General features: G+C 50.2%; 1 protein-coding gene across 1 annotated transcript in view; it reads right to left on the bottom strand.

The window, feature by feature from the left end:
- The window catches only part of LOC119954823 (coagulation factor IX-like), a 29,260-nt gene extending 16,074 nt beyond the window's left edge, over positions 1-13,186 (bottom strand). Inside the window, exons 1-4 of the mRNA XM_038780365.1 lie at positions 13,108-13,186; positions 10,686-10,826; positions 9,614-9,732; positions 1,791-1,920 (exon numbers count right to left, since the gene is read on the bottom strand). Coding sequence (XP_038636293.1) covers positions 1,791-1,920; positions 9,614-9,616 — 133 coding nt within the window. The 5' untranslated portion in view covers positions 9,617-9,732; positions 10,686-10,826; positions 13,108-13,186. The remainder of the gene's footprint in view (positions 1-1,790; positions 1,921-9,613; positions 9,733-10,685; positions 10,827-13,107) is intronic.
- Positions 13,187-13,950: the final 764 nt, after the last annotated feature.

Here is a 13,950-nt window from a genome sequence, read left to right as displayed (position 1 = left end):
CTTCCTATAATGTGGCGACCAGAACTGCATGCAATACTCCAAATGCGGCCGCACCAGAGTTTTGTACAACTGCAACATGACCTCATGGCTCCGAAACTCAATCCCTCTACCAATAAAAGCTAACACACCGTACGCCTTCTTAACAACCCTCTCAACCTGGGTGGCAACTTTCAGGGATCTATGGACATGGAAACCGAGATCTCTCCACACTACCAAGAATCTTACCATTAGCCCAGTACTCTGCCTTTCTGTTATTCCTTCCAAAATGAATCACCTCACACTTTTCTGCATTAAACTCCATTTGCCACCTGTCAACCCAGCTCTGCAGCTTATCTATGTCCCTCTGTAACTTGTAACATCCTTCTGCACTGTCCACAACTCCACCGACTTTAGTGTCATCTGCAAATTTACTCACCCATCCTTCTACGCCCTCCTCCAGGTCACTTATAAAAACGACAAACAGCAACGGCCCCAAAACAGATCCTTGTGGCACACCACTAGTAACTGGACACCAGTCAGAGCATTTCCCATCAACCACCGCTCTTTGTCTTCTATCAACTAGCCAATTTCTGATCCAAACTGCTAAATCACCCTCAATCCCCAGCCTCCGTATTTTCTGCAATAGCCTACCATGGGGAACCTTATCAAACGCTTTACTGAAATCCATATACACCACATCAACTGCTTTACCCTCATCCACCTGTTTGGTCACCTTCTCGAAGAACTCAATGAGGTTTGTGAGGCATGACCTACCCTTCACAAAACCATGTTGACTATCTCTAATCAAATTATTCCTTTCCAGATGATTATACATCCTATCTCTTATAAACCTTTCCAAGACTTTGCCCACAACAGAAGTAAGGCTCATTGGTCTATAGTTACCGGGGTTGTCTCTACTCCCCTTCTTGAACAAGGGGACAACATTTGCTATCCTCCAGTCTTCTGGCACTATTCCTGTAGACAAAGGTGACTTAAAGATCAAAGCCAAAGGCTCAGCAATCTCCTCCCTAGCTTCCCAGAGAATCCTAGGATAAATCCCATCCGGCCCAGGGGACTTATCTATTTTCACACTTTCCAGATTTGCTAACACCTCCTCCTTATGAACCTCAAGCCCTTCTAATCTAGTAGCCTGTACCTCAGTATTCTCCTCAACAACATTGTCTTTTTCCTGTGTGAATACTGACGAAAAATACTCATTTAGCACCTCTCCTATCTCCTCAGACTCTACGCACAACTTCCCACTACTGTCCTTGACTGGCCCTACTGTTACCCTAGTTATTCTTTTATTCCTGACATACCTATAGAAAGCTTTGGGGTTATCCTTGATCCTACCTGCCAAAGACTTCTCATGTCCTCGCTTGGCTCTTCTTAGCTCTCTCTTTAGATCCTTCCTAGCTAACTTGTAACTCTCAAGCACCCTAACTGAACCATCACGTTTCATCTTCACATAAGCCTCCTTCTTCCTCTTGCCAAGTGATTCAACTGCTTTAGTAACCCATGGTTCCCTCACTCGACCACTTCCTCCCTGCCTGACAGGTACATACTTATCAAGGACACGCAGTAGCTGTTCCTTGAACATGCTCCACATTTCCATTGTGTCCATCCCCTGCAGTTTTCCTCTCCAGCCGATGCATCCTAAGTCTTGCCTCATCGCAACATAATTGCCTTTCCCGCAGCAATAACTCTTGCCCTGCGGTTTATACCTATCCCTTTCCATCGCTAAAGTAAACAGATAGGCCATCGCCGAGCCTGGCGAGGGGCAAATAACAAAAGTGAAAGAGGCGACTTACCCACGTGCACCTTAACGTGAGCCGGCTCCAATTGGAGCCCCGCATCGTCAAACATGTTGTGGGCAGCAGTCAGAATCCACGTTGGTGAAATGATGGAACCTCCTCCAGTATAGTCACCCTCAGGGGAGGTCTGCGGACAGAAATATATCAGGCAAACATCCCGCATTCTCAAAGAGCAACAAAGAACCTGTCGCGTGGCCTCAGGAAGAGGCCATTCGGCCCATCAGGCCTGCGCCGTCATTCATTATGATCATCACTAATCATCGTTCAATACCCTGATCCTGCCTTACCCCCCGCACCCCCCCATACCCCTGGATCCCTTTAGCCCCGAGAGCTATATCTAATTCCTTCTGGAAATTACACAGTGTTTTAGCCTCAACTACTGTGGTGAATTATATGCATTGTAATTCACACTGTATTGCATTGCGTTGTATTGTGTCCCTGTGGGCTCTGTATGTGAGCCGTTGTGCGGCTCTGCCCATAGGGGGAGATGAGGAGTTTGTACTGGCTCCACCCTCGGCTCCGCCCATGGCTCCTCCCACTAACCGGAAGTATAAAGTGCTGCAGCCGTGAGCCTGCCGTCAGTTCCTCTGGTCTCAGTTCCTCTGGTCTCAGGCAAGCTCAGTTGTAAGACTATTAAAACCACAGTTTACTTCCAATCGTGTGTCGAGTGAATTGATGGTCACATCAATTTAATAGTCTTAGAAAACTTGAAGAAAACTACTGTGGAATCAGCCCTCAAACCTGATCGACTAGAACTCGATCCACAGGCTGCAGAGGCGAAGGAAATCTTCCTACACTGGCTCAGATGTTTCAAGGCCTACCTGGCTGAATCAAGCACATCCGAGACGACAGAGGAGCAGAAACTCAGCCTACTGCACGCACGGGTGAGCCATCGTATCTCTACGCAACTCAATTGTACTGAGGCCCTGGCCATGCTCGACCGACTGTACGTGAGGCCCATTAACGAGGTCTACGCGCGGCACATTTTCACGACACACTGCTAGCGGCCCGCAGAGTCGCTAGAAGACTTTCTGAGCGATTTAAAAGCCCTTGCTCGGGACAGCAATTTTCAGGCTGTAACAGCCGCCCAGCATCTGGAACTCGCTGTCCGTGATGTATACATCGAGGGGCTCAGGTCTAACTATATGCGCCAGCGATTGCTTGAGAAAGGGGCCCAGAATTAGAGTTAGCTACGACTATGGAGGTCTTGTTCCGCAGTCTGAACTCATTCCCCGCGGACCAAGCGACCCCATCGTGGGCCCCCGACCAGCGACTGCCCCAGGCCTGCGCCGCACGGCCACCCACCCACTATGGAGCGCCAGCGTGCCATTTTTGGGCCAGCCCCAACACCCACGGCAGCACTGCCCGGCCCGCAACGCGACCTGCAGCAGCTGCGGTCTCAAAGGACACTATGCCCGAGTCTGCCTGGCCAAGTCGAAACTCTCTAACTCCCCCACAATCCAGAGCACTCGCCTCCCAAACTCACAGGCCCGCAGGCCCCGTAATTCTGCAGCGTGTCTGCCGACTCCGCCCCCACCCAACATGTGCGACTCATGGGGGCCGCCATCTTGGACGCCATCTTCCTCGCCGCCCACCACGTGCGATTCATGGAGGCTGCCATCTGGAACGCCATCCTCTCCAGCCTCCAAACCTCATCTCAACGACTACGACCTCAGCGGACAGTCATCATGGGGCCACTCCAGTACAGCTGATCGAGCCGCCGACTACCCGCAACTCAGCGCGGTCACGTTGGACCAGTCGCGTCCGAAACACCTCCGCAACTCGATGATGACCGTTAAAATCAATGGGTACCGGACACCGTGCCTCTTCGACTCCGGGAGCACTGAGAGCTTCATACATCCTGACCTGGTAAACGCTGTTCGCTCCCTATCTTCCCTGCAAACTATCTCCCTCGATTCGGGCTCACACTCTGTTCACATACAAGGGCGCACCGTCGCGACCCTAACGATTCAGGGCGCCAGCTACTCTAATTTCCAGCTGTACGTACTCCCCGAACTCTGCGCCCCACTCTGACTGGGACTCGATTCCCAATGTCATCTCAACAGCCTCACACTCAGCTTTGGAGGCCTTCCAATTGTGTCTCGTGAAGACATTTCTCCTCAACTCAGTCCCAAAATGCCCGCCCCTAATCCGAAAACACTGACCCTAGTTTTGGACTTACCCACAATTGGGAAAATTTGTTCTGAATCTACCGTCTAATCCTGTTAGAATTTTATAAGTTTCTACAAGATCCATTCTCACCATCTGAACTCCGATGAATCTGATCCAAAATGACTTAGAGTTTCATCAGAACACAACCTCTCCATCCCAGGAATCAGTCTTTTACCAAATTGAATGCTGTACCTGTCCTGGGAGTGTTTGATGGGGACAGTGTAGAGGGAGCTTTACTCTGTATCTAACCCCGTGCTGTACCTGTCCTGGGAGTGTTTGATGGGGACAGTGTAGAGGGAGCTTTACTCTGTATCTAACCCCGTGCTGTACCTGTCCTGGGAGTGTTTGATGGGGACAGTGTAGAAGGAGCTTTACTCTGTATCTAACCCTGTGCTGTACCTGTCCTGGGAGTGTTTGATGGGGACAGTGCAGAGGGAGCTTTACTCTGTATCTAACCCCGTGCTGTACCTGTCCTGGGAGTGTTTGATGGGGACAGTGTAGAAGGAGCTTTACTCTGTATCTAACCCCGTGCTATACCTGTCCTGGGAGTGTTTGATGGGGACAGTGTAGAAGGAGCTTTACTCGGTATCTAACCCCGTGCTGTACCTGTCCTGGGAGTGTTTGATGGGGACAGTGTAGAGGGAGCTTTACTCTGTATCTAACCCCGTGCTGTACCTGTCCTGGGAGTGTTTGATGGAGACAGTGTAGAAGGAGCTTTGCTCTGTATCTAACCCCGTGCTGTACCTGTCCTGGGAGTGTTTGATGGGGACAGTGTAGAGGGAGCTTTACTCTGTATCTAACCCCGTGCTGTACCTGTCCTGGGAGTGTTAGATGGGAACAGTGTAGAGGGAGCTTTACTCTGTATCTAACCCCGTGCTGTACCTGTCCTGGGAGTGTTTGATGGGGACAGTGTAGAGGGAGCTTTACTCTGTATCTAACCCCGTGCTGTACCTGTCCTGGGAGTGTTAGATGGGAACAGTGTAGAGGGAGCTTTACTCTGTATCTAACCCCGTGCTGTACCTGTCCTGGGAGTGTTTGATGGGGACAGTGCAGAGGGAGCTTTACTCTGTATCTAACCCCGTGCTGTACCTGTCCTGGGATTGTTTGATGAGGACAGTGTAGAGAGAGCTTTACTCTGTATCTAACCCCGTGCTGTACCTGCCCTGCGAGTGTTTGATGGGGACAGTGGAGAGGGAGCTTTACTCTGTATCTAACCCTGTGCTGTACCTGTCCTGGGAGTGTTTGATGGGGACAGTGTAGAGGTTGCTTTACACTGTATCTAACCCCGTGCTGTACCTGTCCTGGGAGTGTTTGATGGGGACAGTGTAGAGGGAGCTTTACTCTGTATCTAACCCCGTGCTGTACCTGTCCTGGGAGTGTTTGATGGGGACAGTGTAGAGGGAGCTTTACTCTGTATCTAACCCCGTGCTGTACATGTCCTGGGAGTGTTTGATGGGGACAGTGTAGAGGGAGCTTTACTCTGTATCTAACGTACTGTACCTGTCCTGGGAGTGTTTGATGGGGACAGTGTCGATGGAGCTTTACTCTGTATCTAACCCCGTGTTGTACCTGTCCTGGGAGTGTTTGATGGGGACAGTGTAGAGGGAGCTTTACACTGTATCTAACCCCGTGCTGTACCTGTCCTGGGAGTGTTTGATGGGGACAGTGTAGAGGGAGATTTACCCTGTATCTAACCCCGTGCTGTACCTGTCCTGGGAGTGTTTGATGGGGACGGTGCAGAGGGAGCTTTACTCTGTATCTAACCCCATGCTGTCCCTGTCCTGGGAGTGTTTGATGGGGACAGTGCAGAGGGAGCTTTACTCTGTATCTAACCACGTGCTGTACCTGTCCTGGGAGTGTTTGATGGGGACAGTGTAGAAGGAGCTTTACTCTGTATCTAACCCCGTGCTATACCTGTCCTGGGAGTGTTTGATGGGGACAGTGTAGAAGGAGCTTTACTCGGTATCTAACCCCGTGCTGTACCTGTCCTGGGAGTGTTTGATGGGGACAGTGTAGAGGGAGCTTTACTCTGTATCTAACCCCGTGCTGTACCTGTCCTGGGAGTGTTTGATGGAGACAGTGTAGAAGGAGCTTTGCTCTGTATCTAACCCCGTGCTGTACCTGTCCTGGGAGTGTTTGATGGGGACAGTGTAGAGGGAGCTTTACTCTGTATCTAACCCCGTGCTGTACCTGTCCTGGGAGTGTTAGATGGGAACAGTGTAGAGGGAGCTTTACTCTGTATCTAACCCCGTGCTGTACCTGTCCTGGGAGTGTTTGATGGGGACAGTGTAGAGGGAGCTTTACTCTGTATCTAACCCCGTGCTGTACCTGTCCTGGGAGTGTTAGATGGGAACAGTGTAGAGGGAGCTTTACTCTGTATCTAACCCCGTGCTGTACCTGTCCTGGGAGTGTTTGATGGGGACAGTGCAGAGGGAGCTTTACTCTGTATCTAACCCCGTGCTGTACCTGTCCTGGGATTGTTTGATGAGGACAGTGTAGAGAGAGCTTTACTCTGTATCTAACCCCGTGCTGTACCTGCCCTGCGAGTGTTTGATGGGGACAGTGGAGAGGGAGCTTTACTCTGTATCTAACCCTGTGCTGTACCTGTCCTGGGAGTGTTTGATGGGGACAGTGTAGAGGTTGCTTTACACTGTATCTAACCCCGTGCTGTACCTGTCCTGGGAGTGTTTGATGGGGACAGTGTAGAGGGAGCTTTACTCTGTATCTAACCCCGTGCTGTACCTGTCCTGGGAGTGTTTGATGGGGACAGTGTAGAGGGAGCTTTACTCTGTATCTAACCCCGTGCTGTACATGTCCTGGGAGTGTTTGATGGGGACAGTGTAGAGGGAGCTTTACTCTGTATCTAACGTACTGTACCTGTCCTGGGAGTGTTTGATGGGGACAGTGTCGATGGAGCTTTACTCTGTATCTAACCCCGTGTTGTACCTGTCCTGGGAGTGTTTGATGGGGACAGTGTAGAGGGAGCTTTACACTGTATCTAACCCCGTGCTGTACCTGTCCTGGGAGTGTTTGATGGGGACAGTGTAGAGGGAGATTTACCCTGTATCTAACCCCGTGCTGTACCTGTCCTGGGAGTGTTTGATGGGGACGGTGCAGAGGGAGCTTTACTCTGTATCTAACCCCATGCTGTCCCTGTCCTGGGAGTGTTTGATGGGGACAGTGCAGAGGGAGCTTTACTCTGTATCTAACCACGTGCTGTACCTGTCCTGGGAGTGTTTGATGGGGACAGTGTGGAGGGATCTATACTCTGTATCTAACCCCGTGCTGTCCCTGTCCTGGGAGTGTTTGATGGGGACAGTGCAGAGGGAGCTTTACTCTGTATCTAACCCTGTGCTGTACCTGTCCTGGGAGTGTTTGATGGGGACAGTGTAGAGGGAGCTTTACTCTGTATCTAACCCCGTGCTGTACCTGTCCTGGGAGTGTTTGATGGGGACAGAGTAGAGGGAGCTTTATTCTGTATCTAACCCCGTGCTGTACCTGTTCTGGGAGGGTTTGATGGGGACAGTGTAGTGGGAGCTTTACTGTGTATCTATCCCCGTGCTGTAACTGTCCTGGGAGTGTTTGATGGGGACAGTGTAGAGGGAGCTTTACACTGTATCTAACCCCGTGCTGTACCTGTCCTGGGAGTGTTTGATGGGGACAGTGTAGAGGGAGATTTACTCTGTATCTAACCCCGTGCTGTACCTGTCCTGGGAGTGTTTGATGGGGACAGTGCAGAGGGAGCTTTACTCTGTATCTAACCCCATGCTGTCCCTGTCCTGGGAGTGTTTGGTGGGGACAGTGCAGAGGGAGCTTTACTCTGTATCTAACCCCGTGCTGTACCTGTCCTGGGAGTGTTTGATGGGGACAGTGTGGAGGGATCTATACTCTGTATCTAACCCCATGCTGTCCCTGTCCTGGGAGTGTTTGATGGGGACAGTGCAGAGTGAGCTTTACTCTGTATCTAACCCCGTGCTGTACCTGTCCTGGGAGTGTTTGATGGGGACATTGCAGAGGGAGCTTTACTCTGTATCTAACCCTGTGCTGTACCTGTCCTGGGAGTGTTTGATGGGGACAGTGTAGAGGGAGCTTTACTCTGTATCTAACCCCGTGCTGTACCTGTCCTGGGAGTGTTTGATGGGGACAGAGTATAGGGAGCTATACTCTGTATCTAACCCCGTGCTGTACCTGTCCTGGGAGTGTTTAATGGGGACAGTGTAGAGGGAACTTTACTCTGTATCTAACCCCGTGCTGTACCTGTCCTGGGAGTGTTTGATGGGGACAGTGTAGAGGGAGCTTTATTCTGTATCTAACCCAGTGCTGTACCTGTCCTGGGAGTGTTTGATGGGGACAGTGTAGAGGGAGCTTTACTCTGTATCTAACCCCGTGCTGTACCTGTCCTGGGAGTGTTTGATGGGGACAGTGTAGAGGGAGCTTTACACTGTATCTAACCCCGTGCTGTACCTGTCCTGGGAGTGTTTGATGGGGACAGTGTAGTGGGAGATTTACTCTGTATCTAACCCCGTGCTGTACCTGTCCTGGGAGTGTTTGATGGGGACAGTGCAGAGGGAGCTTTACTCAGTTTCTAACCCCATGCTGTCCCTGTCCTGGGAGTGTTTGATGGGGACAGTGTAGAGGGAGCTTTACTCTATATCTAACCCCGTGCTGTACCTGTCCTGGGAGTGTTTGATGGGGACAGTGTAGAGGGAACTTTACTCTGTATCTAACCCCGTGCTGTACCTGTCCTGGGAGTGTTTGATGGGGACAGTGTAGAGGGAGCTTTATTCTGTATCTAACCCCGTGCTGTACCTGTCCTGGGAGGGTTTGATGGGGACAGTTTAGAGGGAGCTTTACTCTGAATCTTACCCCGTGCTGTAACTGTCCTGGGAGTGTTTGATGGGGACAGTGTAGAGGGAGCTTTACTCTGTATCTAACCCCGTGCTGTACCTGTCCTGGGAGTGTTTGATGGGGACAGTGTAGAGGGAGCTTTACTCTGTATCTAACCCCATGCTGTACCTGTCCTGGGAGTGTTTGATGGGGACAGTGCAGAGGGAGCTTTACTCTGTATCTAACCCCATGCTGTACCTGTCCTGGGAGTGTTTGATGGGGACAGTGTAGAGGGAGCTTTACTCTGTATCTAACCCCGTGCTGTACCTGTCCTGGGAGTGTTTGATGGGGACAGTGTGGAGGGAGCTTTACTCTGTATCTAACCCTGTGCTGTACCTGTCCTGGGAGTGTTTGATGGGGACAGTGTAGAGGGAGCTTTACTCTGTATCTAACCCCGTGCTGTACCTGTCCTGGGAGTGTTTGATGAGGACAATGTAGAGGGAGCTTTACTCTGTATCTAACCCCGTGCTGTACCTGTCCTGGGAGTGTTTGATGGGGGCAGTGTAGAGGGAGCTTTACTGTGTATCTAACCCCGTGCTGTACCTGTCCTGGGAGTGTTTGATGGGGACAGTGTAGAGGGAGCTTTACTCTGTATCTAACCCCGTGCTGTACCTGTCCTGGGAGTGTTTGATGGGGACAGTGTTGAGGGAGCTTTACTCTGTATCTAACCCCGTGCTGTCCCTGTCCTGGGAGTGTTTGATGGGGACAGTGTGGAGAGACCTTCACTCTAATGCCTGTGGGACTGATTCCTATTCTCTCACCATTACTATGGAAACTTGCCAGGGCCACTGTTTTTCATCAGCCTTTTCTCCACCGTAGATTCGACCAACACTCCTGGTCCTCCGGCTCTGACCCCTGACCCCACAGCCAACGTGGTCACCTGAGAATGAAGAATCCCTCAAATTGTAAAATAGAATTTGTCCCAATCACCAGGCATCATTGGGAAGAAAATAATGTTCTAAACGGGAATAGGTTTGGGTCCATTGGGATTGTGTACAGTGGGAGTGAACGGGAAGGGGTTTGGGTCCATCGGGATTGTGTACAGTGGGAGTGAACGGGAAGGGGTTTGGGTCCATTGGGATTGTGTACAGTGGGAGTGAATGGGAAGGGGTTTGGGTCCATTGGGATTGTGGACAGTGGGAGTGAACGGGAAGGAGTTTGGGAACATTGGGATTGTGTACAGTGGGAGTGAACGGGAAGGAGTTTGGGTCCATTGGGATTGTGTGCAGTGGGAGTGAACGGGTAGGGGTTTGGATCCATTGGGATTGTGTGCAGTGGGAGTGAACGGGAAGGGGTTTGGGTCCATTGGGAATGTGTACAGTGAGAGGGAATGGAAATGGATTTGGGTCCATTGGGATTGTGTACAGTGGAGTGAATGGGAAGGGGTTTGGGTCCATTGGGATTGTGGACAGTGGGAGTGAACGGGAAGGGGTTTGGGTCCATTGGGAATGTGTACAGTGGGGGTGAACGGGAAGGGGTTTGGGTTCATTGGGATTGTGTACAATGGGAGTGAACGGGAAGGGGTTTGGATCCATTGGGATTGTGTGCAGTGGGAGTGAACGGGTAGGGGTTTGGATCCATTGGGATTGTGTACAGTGGGAGTGAACGGGAAGGGGTTTGGGTCCATTGGGAATGTGTACAGTGGGAGGGAATGGAAATGGGTTTGGGTCCATTGGGATTGTGTACAGTGGAGTGAATGGGAAGGGGTTTGGGTCCATTGGGATTGTGCACAGTGGGAGTGAACGGGAAGGGGTTTATATCCATTGGGATTGTGTACAGTGGGTTTGAATTATTGATCAGTTTAGTTCCTGCCAACTCCAGCCCTCTACTCACTCTGTCTGTTTTGAATCAGCTCTGTTAACTCCTCCAGCTGATTGTAACTTCTGAAATAGTAAGAATGAGGTTCTTCCTTGTTCGTTGTGAGTTTTTCCAGCTCCTCCTTGCTCGCGTCCCCGATCCCGATGGTGAAGATATCTGTAAAGAACAATAGGCTTTGTTAAGTCTATCTCTGCACTTACAGCTCATTGAGTGGCCACTCGGCCCCTCTGATTCCTGCTGGTTCTCTGGCCCCACTCCAATGTCCTCCTGCCCCCTCCATCTCCATCTCACCCCATCCATGTCTCATTCTCTTCCTTACCCCCTCAAATATTTTTGCGTTCATCCCTTCCCCCACCCTGAGTCTCTTTGTCTCTCCCCACTCTCTGGACAATGTCTGTTCCTAAAATATGTCCCCTCTTTGCTGACACCCTCTCTGATAAATCCCCTCCGCCCCCTGCCCCCTCTCCAAGGCGTAGTTTGGAACCAGAGGGAGTTTTAAAATGATCTACTTTGTAATTTGGAAACGAGAAACTTGTTATTGATTTCATTGGGTTAAATGTACAAGAAAGGGTTAAATCTTTAGTTAGCTCCATGCTGGACAGAGTGTTTTAAAGTTTTGACTTCAGTTCCAACTCAGCCTCGATTGTATTTTGAGTGTTTATGATGTAAAAGGTAATCATGAGCTGGGAAGGAATGAGATGTTGCTTGGCAACCAGAGGCACCTTTAGGAAGGAAGACGTGAGTGCAGTTTACCTGAGCACGAGGCAGCGTGAGGTTAGCAGCGAGGGAGGGAAGGGCTCTCCCAGTGCTGTCCGAAAGCAAAAAGCAATGCAATAGAGTAATCGGCGAGTCAGCAAGTCCGAGAGTGTAAAGAACAGCGAGTCATGAACGGGGAGGTCCCAGGAAAACAAGTTATGGCAGAAAAGGGGGAACTGGAATTGGAACAGGGTACGACTGTTCCTGGAAGTTAGGTTTAGAACCAGCGAAGTTGGCTCGAGGGAAGTCAGAGATCTTAAGCAATCCTGAGGTAGCGAGTCTCAGTGCCGTCTGCAAAACAATAGTCGTCTATCGGAGGCTGGCTACCAGTGAGATTGCGTCAAAATCGTGACTGCGCGTGGTTATTCCAGACAAAGGATGACCGAAAGGAGAGTTGGGAATCCTGGAAGTGGATCCACGTTGGGAAATGCTGAGGGAACCCATCACATGGAAGGAGATTCTGAGTGCTGTCTTTTTGACAACGGAGCTTGGAAAGACCCATGCGGAAACTAGGGTTGGATGACAGCTGGCTCACAGAGTAATAATCAAATGGTGGGGGAGGGGTATTCGAGGAGAAATCCGCAGAAGTTCAGTTGGGCGGCATCTGCCACTTACTTTCAGCGTGGGTGTGTCTGACCACAGTCAGACTGTTGGTTTATGGGGACTGTTTATTTACTGGGAACGTTACAGAATGGAATCTGTGTTGTTCTGAGAATCGGTGTATATTTGGGAAGGTAAGTGGGAGTGAAGGAGTATTGTATTGTGGTCAAAAATTGCATGTTTAATCAATGTTCAATTTGACATTCGTTAAAAATTAATTGTTAGTCCAGCCCTCTGGAAAAAAACGGATAAGTTACGGTCACTTGAGGCAGGGTTTCAATCTGGAACCTTCCTGTCCAGTGGTAACATCAACTAGGATTGAAACAACCTTGACATCCTTCTGAAATTGTGGAATCCGCGATTTGGACTCAGAACTCCAGGGTTTGTTAAACATTCCACAGAAACCTCCTCCATCCTTGATTCTTCTCTGATTAAGGCAATGTCCAGGTGACATGAAAGAGACCATCAACTGCTTAAAGCAAACCTTACTTTCCACACACTTAAGAACAAGCATCAAAAATAGCTGGCACAGGCCATATGATTTGTAAGTTGGCTATAGACGCCCCCTACTGAACTCTGTTCCTCATGCAAATTAATATCCATATCTTTGTTTTTAGCAGTTGTATATCTCTTTTCTTTCAAAACTCCTTCTGTGCTTGTGTGAGTCTGTAGTTGGGATGACCATTCCACGGGTTTGAATGTATGAATAAACTAGATGTCTAATTTGATGCGAGCCAATTTCAAATGGACTTCAAGAAAACATGGGTTGGGGGAAATGGCATCCATTTCAGAAATTTAAAAGTTTCACTGACACACAAAGAGTGACAAAATGAAGGTTGGTTTCCTGTACATAAAAAACTGCATCACTTCAAAACTCTCTGTCTGTTAAACGGCATCTGGCACACATCTGTCTGTCTGTGTCGTCCCGGAGACTGTTCCTGTCCCCACTCGTGGGTAACCACACGACCAACGTTAATGTCAACGGCCAGTTTTGAAGATCTGCATTTGCTTCCACAGCAGCCATGGCGAGTGAGGGAATTCCCGGAAAACCTACACGGGAGAGAAAGGTGAAGATGCTAACCAAGGTTCCGATCCGGGTCTTTGACAGTCTCTTTGATCTTCTGCACGACATCTGGGGGGCTGGGACCACCATTGTGACGACCTGTGGAGATATCGATTCAATCATTGGGAGGGAGTCACTAAACTGCAGAGTTCACAGGCACCAACTGACCAATCCTGAAGGAGAATGGGCATCTATCACAGAGATGGAGATATTTATACCACCGAAGATATATTTATCATCAATGGCTCCATAGAAATGTGGAAAACAGCAGCAGGAATAGACCATTCAGCCCATCGAGCTGATTCTCGATCTCAACACAGACTCCCTCAGTACTGACCCTCTGACAGTGCGGCACTCCCTCAGTACTGACCCTCTGACAGTGCGGCACTCCCTCAGTACTGACCCTCTGACAGTGCAGCACTCCCTCAGTACTGACCCTCTGACAGTGCGGCGCTCCCTCAGTACTGACCCTCTGACAGTGCGGCACTCCCTCAGTACTGACCCTCTGACAGTGCGGCACTCCCTCAGTACTGACCCTCTGACAGTGCGGCACTTTCTCAGCACTGACCCTCTGACAGTGCAGCACTCCCTCAGTACTGACCCTCTGACAGTGCAGCACTCCCTCAGTACTGACCCTCTGACAATGCAGCACTCCCTCTGTACTGACACTCTGAAAGTGCAGCGCTCCCTCAGTACTGACCCTCTGACAGTGCGGCACCCCCTCAGTACTGACCCTCTGACAATGCGGCACTCCCTCAGTACTGACCCTCTGACAGTGCGGCACTCCCTCAGTACTGACCCTCTGACAGTGCGGTACTCCCTCAGTACTGACCCTCTGACAGTGCAGCACTCCCTCAGTAC

Source organism: Scyliorhinus canicula, chromosome 20, assembly GCF_902713615.1.
Source record: "Scyliorhinus canicula chromosome 20, sScyCan1.1, whole genome shotgun sequence".
NCBI classification, from domain to species: domain Eukaryota; kingdom Metazoa; phylum Chordata; class Chondrichthyes; order Carcharhiniformes; family Scyliorhinidae; genus Scyliorhinus; species Scyliorhinus canicula.
The sequence above is the reverse complement of the archived record's forward strand: the minus strand, read 5'-3'. Positions and strand labels throughout refer to the sequence as shown.